General features: G+C 37.2%; 1 protein-coding gene across 1 annotated transcript in view; it reads left to right on the forward strand.

Annotated features, from left to right (window-relative positions):
- OSTM1 (osteoclastogenesis associated transmembrane protein 1) overlaps positions 1 to 13,595 on the forward strand; it is a 41,277-nt gene that overhangs the window by 18,142 nt on the left and 9,540 nt on the right. The window contains exons 3-4 of the mRNA XM_065911624.1: positions 4,867 to 4,964; positions 11,183 to 11,347. Coding sequence (XP_065767696.1) covers positions 4,867 to 4,964; positions 11,183 to 11,347 — 263 coding nt within the window. The remainder of the gene's footprint in view (positions 1 to 4,866; positions 4,965 to 11,182; positions 11,348 to 13,595) is intronic.

Genomic DNA, 13,595 nt, shown 5'->3' on the forward strand with positions numbered 1-13,595 from the left:
CAGTAGCATATTGGGCACCTACCGACCTGGGGAGTTTCTATTTCAGTGTCCTATCATTTTGCCTTCTCATACTGTTCATGGGTTCTCAAGGCAAGAATACTGAAGTGGTTTGCCATTCCCTTCTCCAGTGGACCACATTCTTCCAGACCTCTCCACCATGACCCAACCATCTTGGGTGGCCCCACATGGCATGGCTTGGTTTCACTGAGTTAGACAAGACTGTGGTCCTGTGATCAGGTTGGCTAGTTTTCTGTGATTGTGGTTTCAGTGTATCTGCCCTCTGATGCCCTCGCGCAACACCTACCGTCTTACTTGGATTTCTCTTACCTTGGACGTGGGGTATCTTTTCACGGCTGCTCCAGCAAAGCGCAGCCGCTGCAAGCTTACCCTGTTTTTCAGAAATTGGTGATTGTCTCCGTTTTTCTCTATAAAACTAGTTTTGAAAAACAGCAGAGATCCTTATATAAACTCCTAATAGATGTCAAATACTTCTATCTAAAGATGCATACATAATTTCTGTTATGATATTTAGTAGGTTTCTGTGTAAGGTCTTAACCTGAACCCTTAACACCTTTAAGAATGCCTCTTGAGCTGATGCCTGAGCCCTCACTGAGCTAGAAACTGTGCTAATCTGTCCTTGATGAGGCTGCATTGATTATCTGAGATGAGGAAAATTCATAATGACCACTTCACTTATAGTACTTTTAGGAAGCTTTATTATTACTAAAATATCTTAACTTACTAATTTCTAAACTGTATAGCTTCTCACTGCTTGTAACCTTATGTTCCCAATTCTTACAAAAGGATAAAAGAGGAATTTCACTGGAGTTTCTTTGTTTTAGATCAGAAAGTCAGAGCTCTTTAATAATGAAGACATTTTTAATCTCATTATGTAACTGAACTCCTTTGTGCTTTATAATACCACTAATGATCACTGAAAGATTTTTGATAGTGCTGCATTAATGCAGTACTTAATAAGATGACCAATCTATATTAGCTTTTAGTTTAATTTTCAAATTATTTCAAATGGAAAGGAATGGCTGTTAGTAAAATAAAAGGAATTAAGTTCTTTGTTGTTCAGAGAAACTTCTTTTTTTTAATTAATTTTTTCTTTTGTTTTTATTTTTCATTATTCTATAAATTACCTTTTTATAAAGAAATTCCTTAAGTTACATATTTTATATAGAAGAAATTGCAGTTGCTCTCTCACATTCATGCTTTAGACTACTTTTGTATGACAATGCAGGGGCATGTACCCACCCCCTATGTCATACTTGTCCATTGTGATGACCTGGCTCATTATATACAGATGTACAATTGTCGTAGGTAAAATTTTATTCCCTCTATCTCCCTACAAAATGTCAACTACAAAAACTGTAAATCACTTCAATCTCATTAACCCATGTACTAATATTATACACGTTTGTAACGGTTTGTTTTTATTTATATGTACTCTTCCTCATGTGTAAAAAGATTCAAGGCTACTTTGTGATCATGTTAAACCAAGATTAAGAGAGGCTTATGTTATTTTTTTTAAAGAATTTAGCGTATAAACTTTTTGAAAGCCAATAGAAAGAGTAACATTTTTAATTAGTAAAGAAAAAATGGTATAATTGAGATAAACTTAATTAAGAGCCTGACAAGTATATTTTGTATTTTAATGACTTACTTACTTGATGTATGATCCTCAGTACATCATCTATTTCTCTGGCTGTTTCCTAATTTGTGAAGTGATCTCTCAGATTTTTAAATGTGAACGATCAGAACAGGACTTATACGCTTGAGAAGATAAAGCTGCAGAGAATGTAGAGTATGTGAGTTCAGAGAGGGAAGGACTCTTGGAATAGGTTCATCAGCAGGGCCCCAGGTACAGACCAGGTCCTACACTATTGGCCCATGTGAGCGGTGTATGGAGCTAGATTCCAACTCAGCTTCTGGAGGCAGAAGCACTTTTTTGTAAACTACCCAAAGGCAATGCCTTTTTCCAGTTTGCATAAAGGAGTCTTAATGTACTAGTTGCTGCCCTGTTCAGCAGTTTTAGACTTCATCTCAGTTGCCAGCACTGAGCAGTTGGTAGCAACTGTCTGAATCTCTTCATGGTGTAACATCTATGGGGGAATCTATGGGTGGTGGATGGAGGAGTGGAGGCGTGTATTTATTAATTACCCGTATTAAACTTTAATTGTTTAGAGTGTAGATGTGAATATTTTGTGTTTGCTGTGTTTGAAAGTGCAGGCTTAGGAATCAGACTGAGTAGTAATTCCTGGTTTTTACTTATCACTCTTGTGACCTTGACAACTTCCTTAATTCCTCTCAGCCTCTGTTCCTTATTTAGAAAGTGGAAATAATAATAGTTCTTGCCTCCCTAGTGGGAGGCTTCTGTGGTGACTCAGTGATAAAGAATCCACCTGGAAGGCAGGAGACTGCCTGCAACGATGTGAGTTCGATCCCTGGCTCAGGAACTTCCTCTGGAAAAGGAAATGGCAACCCACTGCAGTGCTCTTGCCTGAGAAATCCCAAGGACAGAGGAGCCTGGCGGGCTATAGTCTGTGGAGTTGCAAGAGTTGGACGTGACTTGGCAACTAAACCACCATCACCACCTTTCCTTATAAGACTGTTGTAAGAAGTAAGTGAATGTGTTTAAAGTACAGGCATGGCACTTGGAACACAGCAACTACTCAGTTAGCTTCCCTTGTAGTGATTGTGGTTTATAATAGTGAATACATTGCATGGTGAGTCTTATCCTAATGTCTGCTCGAGTGGAGGAAAAAAATTTTTTTTTCCTTTACCCATTTTAGGTTCTGTAATTGGAACTCTCTAATTAGACTGGCCAAAGATGGAGTAACAACAAAAAACAAACAGAAGTTTATTAACATGTGCATTGCACATATACACGTGGGAGCACCCAATGATGAGGAACTCAAAGGGATGGTTAGAATTTGGGTTTGTATACCATATTAACCTAATCAGAGGAAAGGAATTTTGGCCTTCTGGATGTAGGAGGCAAGTTATGGGGAAGTGACCAGTAAACTATGGTAAACAGGATTGCTTAGTAAGATTTGTTATGTAGATTTAAGTTAGAGCCTTCTCCATTAGGAAGAGTTAGTTATGAGTTCTCCTTTCTCTGGAGAGGAAGACATCTTTACAAATGGAATTTTTAAAAGTTTTTACAAATTTTTTTTTACAAAATTTTACCAATTTTTACAATTTTTACACATCTTTACAAGTGTAAATTTTATTTACAAAATAAAAACTTGAACCCTGTTTATAGTTTTTCCTGAATCTATCGGTTCTTAAAGTCCTTTAGCTCAGGATAATCCATATGCCAAAAAGGCATATTTTGAGTTGGCATATTCTGGTACTCTTCACTACTTATTCAGTCTGTCTCTCATTCATTGATTTCTTTTTGTTTGCATTGCCACCTTTCTCCTGGATAGTTGCAACAGCCTTCTATCCTGTCTCTCTACTCGCAGTTGAAAGATAATAATAGATGGTCCTGAGTGGGTATAATGTACAGCTATCAGTTGAATTTAAGAGGAACAAGAGTATGGTTGAGTACTAGAGAATAGAAAATACTTTAATATCTCTTGTGGAATAATTTGGCAGGGCATCTACAAGGATTGTTTTGTGACTCTGACATTAGTTTGAATTGAGTCCCCTCATTATAACTTCAAAATTTTCTATAGCAGTGTTCTACAACTACAGTTGGGAATAGAGAAAAGTTGTGTGTGTGTGCTCAGTCGCTCAGTTGTGTCTGACTCTTTGTGACCCTGTGGACTGTAGCCCACCGGCTCCTCTGTCCATGGAATTTTCCAGGCAAGAATACTGCAGTGGGTTGTCATTTCCTACTCCAGGGGATCTTCCCAACTCAGGCTTCTGTATTGGTAGGCAGATTCTTTAACATTGTGCCACCTGGGAAGATAATGAAGGCTTAAAATATTAATACTTGTGGTTATGTGGACCGTAAAGAGGACAAGGATTCTAGGAGAGAGATTGAAATGGCTGACCATGAGTTCTGGGATGTGATGCCAGGCTCTTGAACCTAGGTCCCAGAGGGTAATCTCAGAGCACAGCGAGAGGATAAGGAATAAGAGCACAAACTGAGGATAAGGGATAGGCTCATCCAAGGAGAGGAAATAGATAAAGACATTGTGCTGTGTTAACACATATAAAATAATTCAAAGGACTTAATTTGAGCTAATACTAAGAGTAGCAAGTTGCAGAGGAATATCATTTATGTGAGATTTTTAGAAAGATATGAAACAATTGTATTTATTTCCAGATGTTACTTGTAAGTCCCTGTATCAGTATTTTATGCAAAATTATCACCAGCTTGTTTCTCTGTTCTCCCAACTCACAATAGATTAGAAAGAGCAGATTTTTAAAAATTACCCTCTTTGATGCAATAACTGACCTACTAGTGGAGATGGAAGAGACCCAGGACTACTAAATTTAACACAGAAAAGGATCAAAAAGCAAATACATGTAGCTGAAATTAATGCAGATAAATGGTCTTATGCCTGAAGTACTCCTATTAAGGCAGCATTTGATAACTGATATTCATGATTAAGACTTTGTACTGTCAAACATGAATTTCAATTTTATTTGATATATTGTTTTTGCAAAGAGAGGAGAGTATGTGATTAAGATTTTCATGAAAATGGTTATGATGTTAACAAAAATATTTCGGAAACTAAAAGGGGTAAGTTTCATGTATTTGGAAAATTCTCTCAACGTGACACCCTCATGCTTGTTTGAACAGAGGTTTACAACAGTGCGAAATGGAAGGTAACAGCTTAAGAGATAAATGACTATATATAATTACTGCTTGAGTTATATCAATATGCTTTTTTGGTTTCTTGACAGATTGTTTAACGAACAAAAGTGAAGAATTATCAAATAGCACAATATACTTCCTCAACCAATTTAATCACACCTTGACCTGCTTTGAGAATAACCTTCAGGTATTTTTATATATAATACTTGAAATTAAAATGCTGTTTTGTCCAAATGAATAATAAATAATTCCAGTTTTTACAGCATTACTTGTTGATATTTATCCACACATACAGTGTAGAGGTAGCCCCTGGATTTCTGCTAAACCCTTCTATTACTAGCTCTTGGGCAAATCAACAAAACTTCAGTTTTTTAATTTGTAAGGTGGGAATAGTAAGATCTATGCTGACTACCTCCCAGTATTTTGCAGTCAGGATCCAATAAGTTAATGAGTATGAACACATTAACTGAAGCATGTGATTGTTTAATTGAAACACAATGTTGTTCTGTCTGACAATAATTTACTTTGACTTTGTTTATGCAGTAATGTATTTTGCAGTTCAGTATGATTGTCTATAAGAAGCTTATTCTCTACCTCAATGTTTGCTTAAATATATTTTACCTACTTTAAAAGACTCTGTTTAGCAACGTAACTTTGAGTTTTGAATTATAATATAAAATGATAGCCTTTAAGAAACCAAGTTATTGGGTTTTGTTTTCTCCAACTCTGACTTTTGAATGTTAGTATTAGAGCTTTCCTGGTGGTGGTGAAGGGAGAAACTGGAATTCTGGTAAAGTCCTAGTTTTGAAACTTGCTTTTAATCAAATAAGTAATCCACACAAATAGGTATAAACATGTTTAAGATATAGGTATGTATGATTTTCTCTTTAATAAATGTGATAACAGAATTATGAATTTCCCTGAGTATAGTAAAAAACATTTATTTGATGAACATATAGTAGATAAATGTTTCCCAAAATACGTTCTGCAAGTGTTTAATAGATAGTCCATAAAAAAAGGTTTAGTGTTAATAAAGGTGAGAAACGCTTTACTGCAGGACCACAGAGCTTCAGTGGACAAATGTGTCTTATGTAACACTTCAGATGGTAATTATTGTACACAGCGTTTACCAACACAGCGTTTACCAAACCTATTTGGGAGCTCTTTGGTTTTAGAAACCAAATGACACTAGTTCTGATACATGTACTTTAGGGAAGCTGGCGTTTTTCCTGGGATGTTGGTTGTAAATATTTTTATCCTGGTTTGTTGTTTGTCTTTTTATCATGCTTCTCTTTTTGTTGTGAAGGAAATTTAAATTTTCACGTCATTAGATTTATCAAAATTAATGAGTTAAGGATTTTATGTCACACTAGAAGGGCTTTTCCCACTTTGAGATTATTTAAAAATTTTCTCCTATGATTTCTTCTAGGACCTTCAGGCTTTTGTTTTATATATTTAAGCATCATTTATGCTTTTGAAATTTATTTTGGTGTAAGATATGAGGCTTAGGGGCTTCCCTGGTGGCTCAATGGTAGAGAATCCGCCTGCCAGTGCAGGAGATGAGGGTTCGATCCCTGGGTCGGGAAGATGCCCTGGATGGAGAAGGAAATGGCAACCCACTTCAGTATTCTTACCTAGGAAATTCCATGGACAGAGGAGCCTAGTGGGCTACATCCATGAGGTCATAAAGAGCTGGACACGACTTAGTGATTGAGCACACACACGTGAGCCTCAGCTCCAACTTTTTATTCTGATGACTTCTTGACTGTCAAAACAGGATTTACTAAATAAATCCATGAAATCAATTTTAGAACCAAGTTAAAAAAAATCAATCATTTTGATATTTTATTAGAGTTGTATTACATTTTAGATTTATCATTTGGAAAAAATTGACATGTTATGATATTGAGCTTTCCTATCTAGGAGTACAGTATATTCACTATTTTTTAATCGAAATAAAATAGACAATACAAAATTTACCACGTTACAGTTTTTAAGTGTAAAATTAGTTGGCGTTAAAGTATACTCACATTGTTGTACAACTCCACCACCATCCATTTCCAGAGTCTTCATCTTCTCAAACTGAAACTCTACATATTAAGCAATAACTCCCCATTTCCTCCTTCTCCAGCCCCTAGCAGCCACCACTATTCTTTATTTTTTAATGTTCTCTAGCACAGTTTTATTTATTTATTTGAATTTCATGTAGGCCTTATAATGCTCCTTAACTTTACTCCAAGGTGGTTTTTAAGAAATACTTACTTGGCTGTGGCATGTCTTCATGTGTCACGCCGGCTCTTTGCTGTGGCACACGGACCCCCTAGTTGTGGGTACTGGCTCCAGAGCACGCAGACTCAGTGCTTGTGGAGCACAGGATTAGTTGTTCTGTGGCCTGTGGCATCCTGGCTCCCTGACCAGGGGTCAAACCCGCATCCCCGGCATTGCAAGGCAGACTCCCAACCACTGGACCACTGGAAAAGTCCCTATTTCAAGGTATTACTACGTAGTGTTTGGTGCCCTTGGGAATTGTATCTTTTCTTCCCCCACTACAGATTTTGACTGGCTATAATAAAACATTTTTAAATGTTTTATTTTGGAATGATTTTAGATTTACAGAAAAGTTACAAAGGTAATACAGAGAATTCCTGTATACCCTTGACCCAGTTTCTTCTAATCTTCATCTTATATTACCATGGTACATTAGTCATAAATAAGAAATGAACATTGGTACATAACTCTTAACTAAATGCCAGACTTCATTCTGATTTCACCAGTTTTCCTACTAATACCCTTTTTCTGTTTCAGGATTCATTCCAGGATAATGCATTCCATTTAGTAATTGGTTACTCCTTAAAATTTCTGTCATATATATAGTTACATTTCCTTTCTTACTTCAGATGCTGTACTTATGAGACCTTTTTTCCCTTGAATTTTATTTAGGCTTGTTGAAGGTACATTTGTATTGATCTTTCTGAAAACCCACAGTTGTCTTTATCAGTTTCTGCTTTATTTTTCATAATGTGTTAATTTATGCTTTTGCACTGATTAATTCCTCCTATATTCCTTTGGTTTTGTCATTTTTCTCATTCCTTAAATTGAATGGTTGATTGGTTTATTTATTCTCGGGGAGAGGTATGAGCTGGAGCTATAGATTTGAGTCATCAGGTTACAGATAGCATCAAGCCTGGAGACTTGGATGTGAGTGTAGGTAGAGGTGATAAAGTGGCCTGAGTTCTGGGCAATGCCAGTGTTTTATAGGGTGTGTGTGTGTATGGGCAACACCAGTTTATATGGGCTGTGTCTATGCGTGTGCATGTGTGTGTGTGTGTGTGTGTGTGTTACAGAGGGGAGGGGAACTAGCTAAAGAGATAGGTAGTAGCAGTGAAATTGATGGTATTGGCTGTGGCGGTGGCTTCTGGCTCAACGATGAGGCAGGGATGTGGGTTTAAGTTCCAGACCAGATACATCTTATGTCAGTATGTGTTTACAGGTAGCTTTTCTGGGAGGCTGTACTGTCTTGATGGGTGTGGAGACTGCTTTTTGTGGATGGCCTTGCAGGCATGGTGGGGCTGTTTTGCCGGCCCCTTGCATCTCTAGATGCAAGACTGTGGTGCCAGCTAGTTTCCCAGGAATGGTGTGGTAGATGTTGCATAGCCTTCCCATGAGGAGATGGGCGTGGCATGCTTGTATAATTTACAGTGCTCTTCAAGGGCCTGGGTTTACTGTCTGTTCTTGAGTCTCTTCAGAAAAGAAATCAGGAGACAGGCACATGCTAATGTTATCATCTTCCCAGAATCCTACTTCCTCATTTGTTTCAAACATCACAGGGCTTTTTTATTGTTTGGCTGTGCCACCATTTGGATTGGGAAGATCCCCTGAAAGAGGGCATGCAACCCACTCCAGTATTCTTGCCTGGAGAATCTCATGGACAGAGGAGCCTGGCAGACAACAGTCCATGGGATCGCAAAGAATTAGACATGACTGAGTGACTAAATACAGTAGCACATACATGCCACCATTTAGTCAGTCAGTGTTTATATTGATGGAGATTCTTGTTTGGTTCAGTATTTTACTGTTACAAACAAGGACAGTCCTTTTGGGGTATCAGTTCAGTTTAGTTCAGTCACTCAGGCATGTCTGACTCTTTGCGACCCCATGGACAGCAGCATGCCAGGTTTCCGTGTCCATCACCAACTCCTGGAGCTTGCTCAGACTCATGTCCATCGAGTCAGTGATGCCATCCAACCATCTCATTCTCTGTTGTCCACTTCTCCTCCTGCCTTCAATCTTTCCCAGCATCAGGTCTTTTCCAATGAGTTACTTCTTCCCATCAGGTGGCCAGAGTTTTGGACTTTCAGCTTCAGCATCAGTCCTTCCAATGAATATTCAGGACTGATTTCCTTTAGGATGGACTGGTTGGATCTCCTTGCAGTCCAAGGGACTCTCAAGAGTCTTCTCCAATACCATAGTTCAAAAGCATTAATTCTTCGGTGCTCAGCTTTCTTTATGGTCCAACTCTCATATCCATACATGACAACTGGAAAAACCATAGCTTTGACTAGATGGCCCTTTGTTGGCAGAGTAATGTCTCTGCTTTTTAATATGCTGTCTAGGTTTATCATAACTTTTCTTCCAAGGAGAAAGTGTGCTTTAATTTCATGGCTGCAGTCACCATCTGCAGTGATTTTGGAGCCCAAAAAAATAAAGTCTCATACTGTTTCCTTTGTTGCCCATCTATTTGCCATGAAATAATGGGACCAGATGCCATGGTCTTCATTTTTTGAGTGTTGAGTTTTAAGTCAGCTTTTTCACTTTCATCAAGAGGCTCTTTAGTTCCTCTTTGCTTTCTGCCATAAGGGTGGTGTCATCTGCGTATCTGAGGTTCTTGATATTTCTCCTAGCAATCTTAATTGCAGCTTTGTGCTTCATCCAGCCCGGCATTTCACATGATGTACTCTGCATGTAGGTTAAGTAAGCAGGGTGACAATATACAGCCTTGACGTACTCCTTTCCCAATTTGGAGCCAATTTCCATGTCCAGTTCTAACTGTTGTTTCTTGACCTGCCTGCAGATTTTGCCCTTGACCCCCAGACTGGCTGGAGCCAGAGGTCTCCAGCTGTTTGCTGTCCTGGCCCCATGTGTCTTTCTGAGGTCCAAACTGTCCTCTTCCCCTGTTTCTTTGGAGGACTGCCTGACTGACTTGTGGTCAGCTGCCTCTGCCCAGCACTCAAGCTCAGATAAGCTGCAGTTCCCCCTTTTGGAGTTACTCAGAGCAAAGAAAGACCCATGACAGCCACAAGGTCCTCAGAGGAGGGCACACTGACTTTGGGGTCAGTTGTGGTTCTACTTGCCCTTAGGAGGGCTGGTAGTTTTGTCCATATTTATCTGTCTGGTAAATTCCTAGAAGTGAAATTGCAATGTCAAAGGATATGTACATTTTAAGTTTTAATATAAATGACAAAATTATACTCCTCTGTCAAGGCATTGGGCTCAATTTTTGATTGAACATATTTAGCTAAATGTAGGTTTGTTCTATGAAAAACAGGTGATGGGCTATTTCTTGTGGCAGAACTGAACAGAGACTGAGTTTCTCTGTCAGATGGTGAGGGTAATGTTGTAGAGGCTCCATCAGCTTGATTTCTTTAATTTTTTTCTTTTCTCTTTCATTCCAGCAGTCAGTTAATGTTATTTCTTCAGGCTCCAAGGTAAAGAATAAATGGAATAGAAAATAAAAGTGTGAACTGTTTAGCAAACTTGTTCTTGAAATAATAAGTGTTATTACTAGAAATGGAAAAGATTAAGATCCATTAACTTTATGTCTTATACTCATTATCTTCATTTCAGGTTATACAACCCATTGGTATTAGTCCCTTTTTGTTGGCCAGAAAGGCCTGGATTATAAGCCTTGGGGTAAAGAGGGCTGGGATTTTAATAAAGTCCTCTTTGTCTCAATAAGGTAGACTTCAGTGTTCAAGTTCAATACAGGCAGGAACATACTTTATTTGGTGAAAGTAGGATAGATAAGGGCAAATGTATAAATGATAAGATAACTTAGGAAATTTTTGGTATATAGGTATCATTAATTTGGTGTATGAGCTAGTGTTGTTCTCAGTTAACAGTGGCTGGTGCTGTCATTTTCAAAATTCAGGGGCAACTAGAAAGTGCCAAATATTTTGCTATGTGTTATACATCAGTCTTTATTTCTTGGGAACTATAATACAGGTAAGGGTATCCCTACTTTATAGGTGATAAAACCAAGGCTCACCGTGGTTTAGCAACCTTCCCCACATCACAGCTCAGCTGTTTAATGAACTCTATTTTCTTCTAGGAAATTTAATTCAAACTCAATGTTTAGTGCGTGTATTACATGCATAACGTGTATCACATGTGCCTTTGACATTTTAGGGGAGCACACACAGTCTTCAGTTAAGAAATTATTCAGAAGTATGCAAAAACTGTCGTGAAGCATATAAAACTCTGAGTAGTCTGTACAGTGAAATGCAAAAAATAAATGAACGTGAAAGTAAGGCTGAATTTGGAACACATTTATGCATTGACGTGGAGGATGCAGTAAGTACTTTGCTTGTGAAACAATATATGTTTTGCAGTGTTGAATATGCCTTCAGTGTTATTATTAGAATCTGCATATGCTGTCTTCAACCAGAAATAACTAGTCACTAAGTAGAGTTTTAGAATATCCTGATATGTAAAGCTAAAATGGAAATTAATCAGTTACTTCATCAGCAAGTTGATAATGTAGTATATTTGGTTCTTTTTATTATAGTTGATTTACAATATTATATTAGTTTCAAGTATACAACAGTGATTTAATATTTTAATCAATTATTACTCCATTTATACTTTTTTTTAAAATTTGATGATTAGTGTTATTTTCAGAGGTATGGGTATTGTTAAATGTTTGCATTTTAGTTTGTTTGTGCACTTGTTACTAATTCAGGAAGTCTCTAGGTTTGTTGTTACTATGTTTCTGAAGCCATTCCTCAATTACTTCCTATCCTCTTGCTTTATTTCTTTGTATCTATTACCATCTGAAAAGTTTTGTTTCCTTATTTGTAGTCTTTCTCTCCTGACTAAAAAATATAAGCCTCAGGAGGACAAGGACTTCATGTCCTTTTTTGTTCACTGTTCAGTTTTCTAGAATAGCGCCTGGCAAGTAGCAGGTCCTTAGTAACATGTATAGGTTGAAAGAATGGTCAACAAAAACTCTTCTCCACTGAATAGCCTGCCTTTACATGGGGTACCACTAGATGGCGATCATGCCTTTTTTATGGGAATGTGATGCCTGATTATTGAAGTGTTAGAAGAAATTGAAAAAGTATTGGCAAAAAGCAGATAATTTGTGGTCAGAATTGATAAACGTAATGTTTGAGAATGATGAGTGTGAATTATAGCAGCTTGAGATGAACATAGTGGATCAGTAATATTTAGAATGGTAAAAAGCACTTAAGATGGATGTACCATGGGGATTTTTGTTTGTTACTGCTGTTCCTGATGTTTAGAATAGTCAATACTTGGCTTTCTAGTAGGTTCCAAGTAAATAATAAATATCTTTTTAAAAGAGTATAAAAGAATTTTTATATTTTTAAAAGAATTATTATGTTCTCTTTAAAAGAATTTAAAAGAAAACTTATCTTCCAATAAAAAAGAATAATAGTCTTTAATTATTTTAATAAAGAAGAAAAATGAATATTGGTTCTATGACATAAGTTGGATTACAGAAGAAATCAACGTGACCAACCTATTTTAGAACATTCATCTTGCAATAAGCAAAAATTACAATAAACTTATAAGGTACCATTTGTAAACTCAGTTAAACAAAATTGAGGCAGGAACAGTTTTCTACATTAAATTGGACAGTTCCTTTATATCATTTAGCCTGTTTGACAGAAATCATGAGCTTAACGAATGCAAGGTACAGCAGCCCCTAAGTATATTTAAAGCATGCTGCTAAATAAGATGTTAATATTGTCTAATAAGAACTTCGCAGGTGGCACTAGTGGTAGAGAACCCGGCTGCCAGTGAATGGGATAGATACTGGTTCAATTCCTGGGTTGGGAAGATCCCTGGAGGAGGGCATGGCAGCCCACTCCAGCATTCTTGCCTGGAGAATCCCCACGGACAGAGGAGGCTGGCGGGCTACAGCCCATGGGGTCACAGCGAGTCTGACATGACTGAAGGGACTTAGCACACATGCTCACATTGTCCTAATAAAGTTTCTGTGACTCATTAGATGCTACATACTTAAAAAATTACTTGCCGTGAGTATGAATCTTTCATAATATATTAGATAAGAGATTAAGCATTTCATAGATACCATCTCTTGAAGAGAAGCCTTATGAAAAAAAAAAAGAGATGCCTTATAAAGTTGATATTTTATTTCCATTCTAAAAATATTGCAACAAGCTCAGTGAGATTACATAGATAACCTATGAAAAAAAATATTTTGTTTTTGTGACACTTCCCGCCCAGTTTTATTGAGGTATATATGACAGGTAAAATTGTTATATATTTAAAGTGTACAACATGATGATTTGATATACACTGTGAAGGAATTCCCAGAGTCAGGTTAACATTTATCACCTCACATAGCTACCCTTATTAAGTATTTTTTAATGAACGAAGCACAGTCTAACTATATTTCTAGTGATGCAAATTCTGTTTGAAGTCTGTGAAAGGTTGAAATTCTTTGGACAGTATCATGAATTTTGAATATGAGATTTTTGTATGGGTATAAATTTATACAGTGACTAATTGTGAACCAGCTTATTTCCCCACAAAAAGAAATTGTCCTCAACTG

This window comes from Muntiacus reevesi, chromosome 19 (genome assembly GCF_963930625.1).
Source record: "Muntiacus reevesi chromosome 19, mMunRee1.1, whole genome shotgun sequence".
Taxonomy (NCBI): Eukaryota; Metazoa; Chordata; class Mammalia; order Artiodactyla; family Cervidae; genus Muntiacus; species Muntiacus reevesi.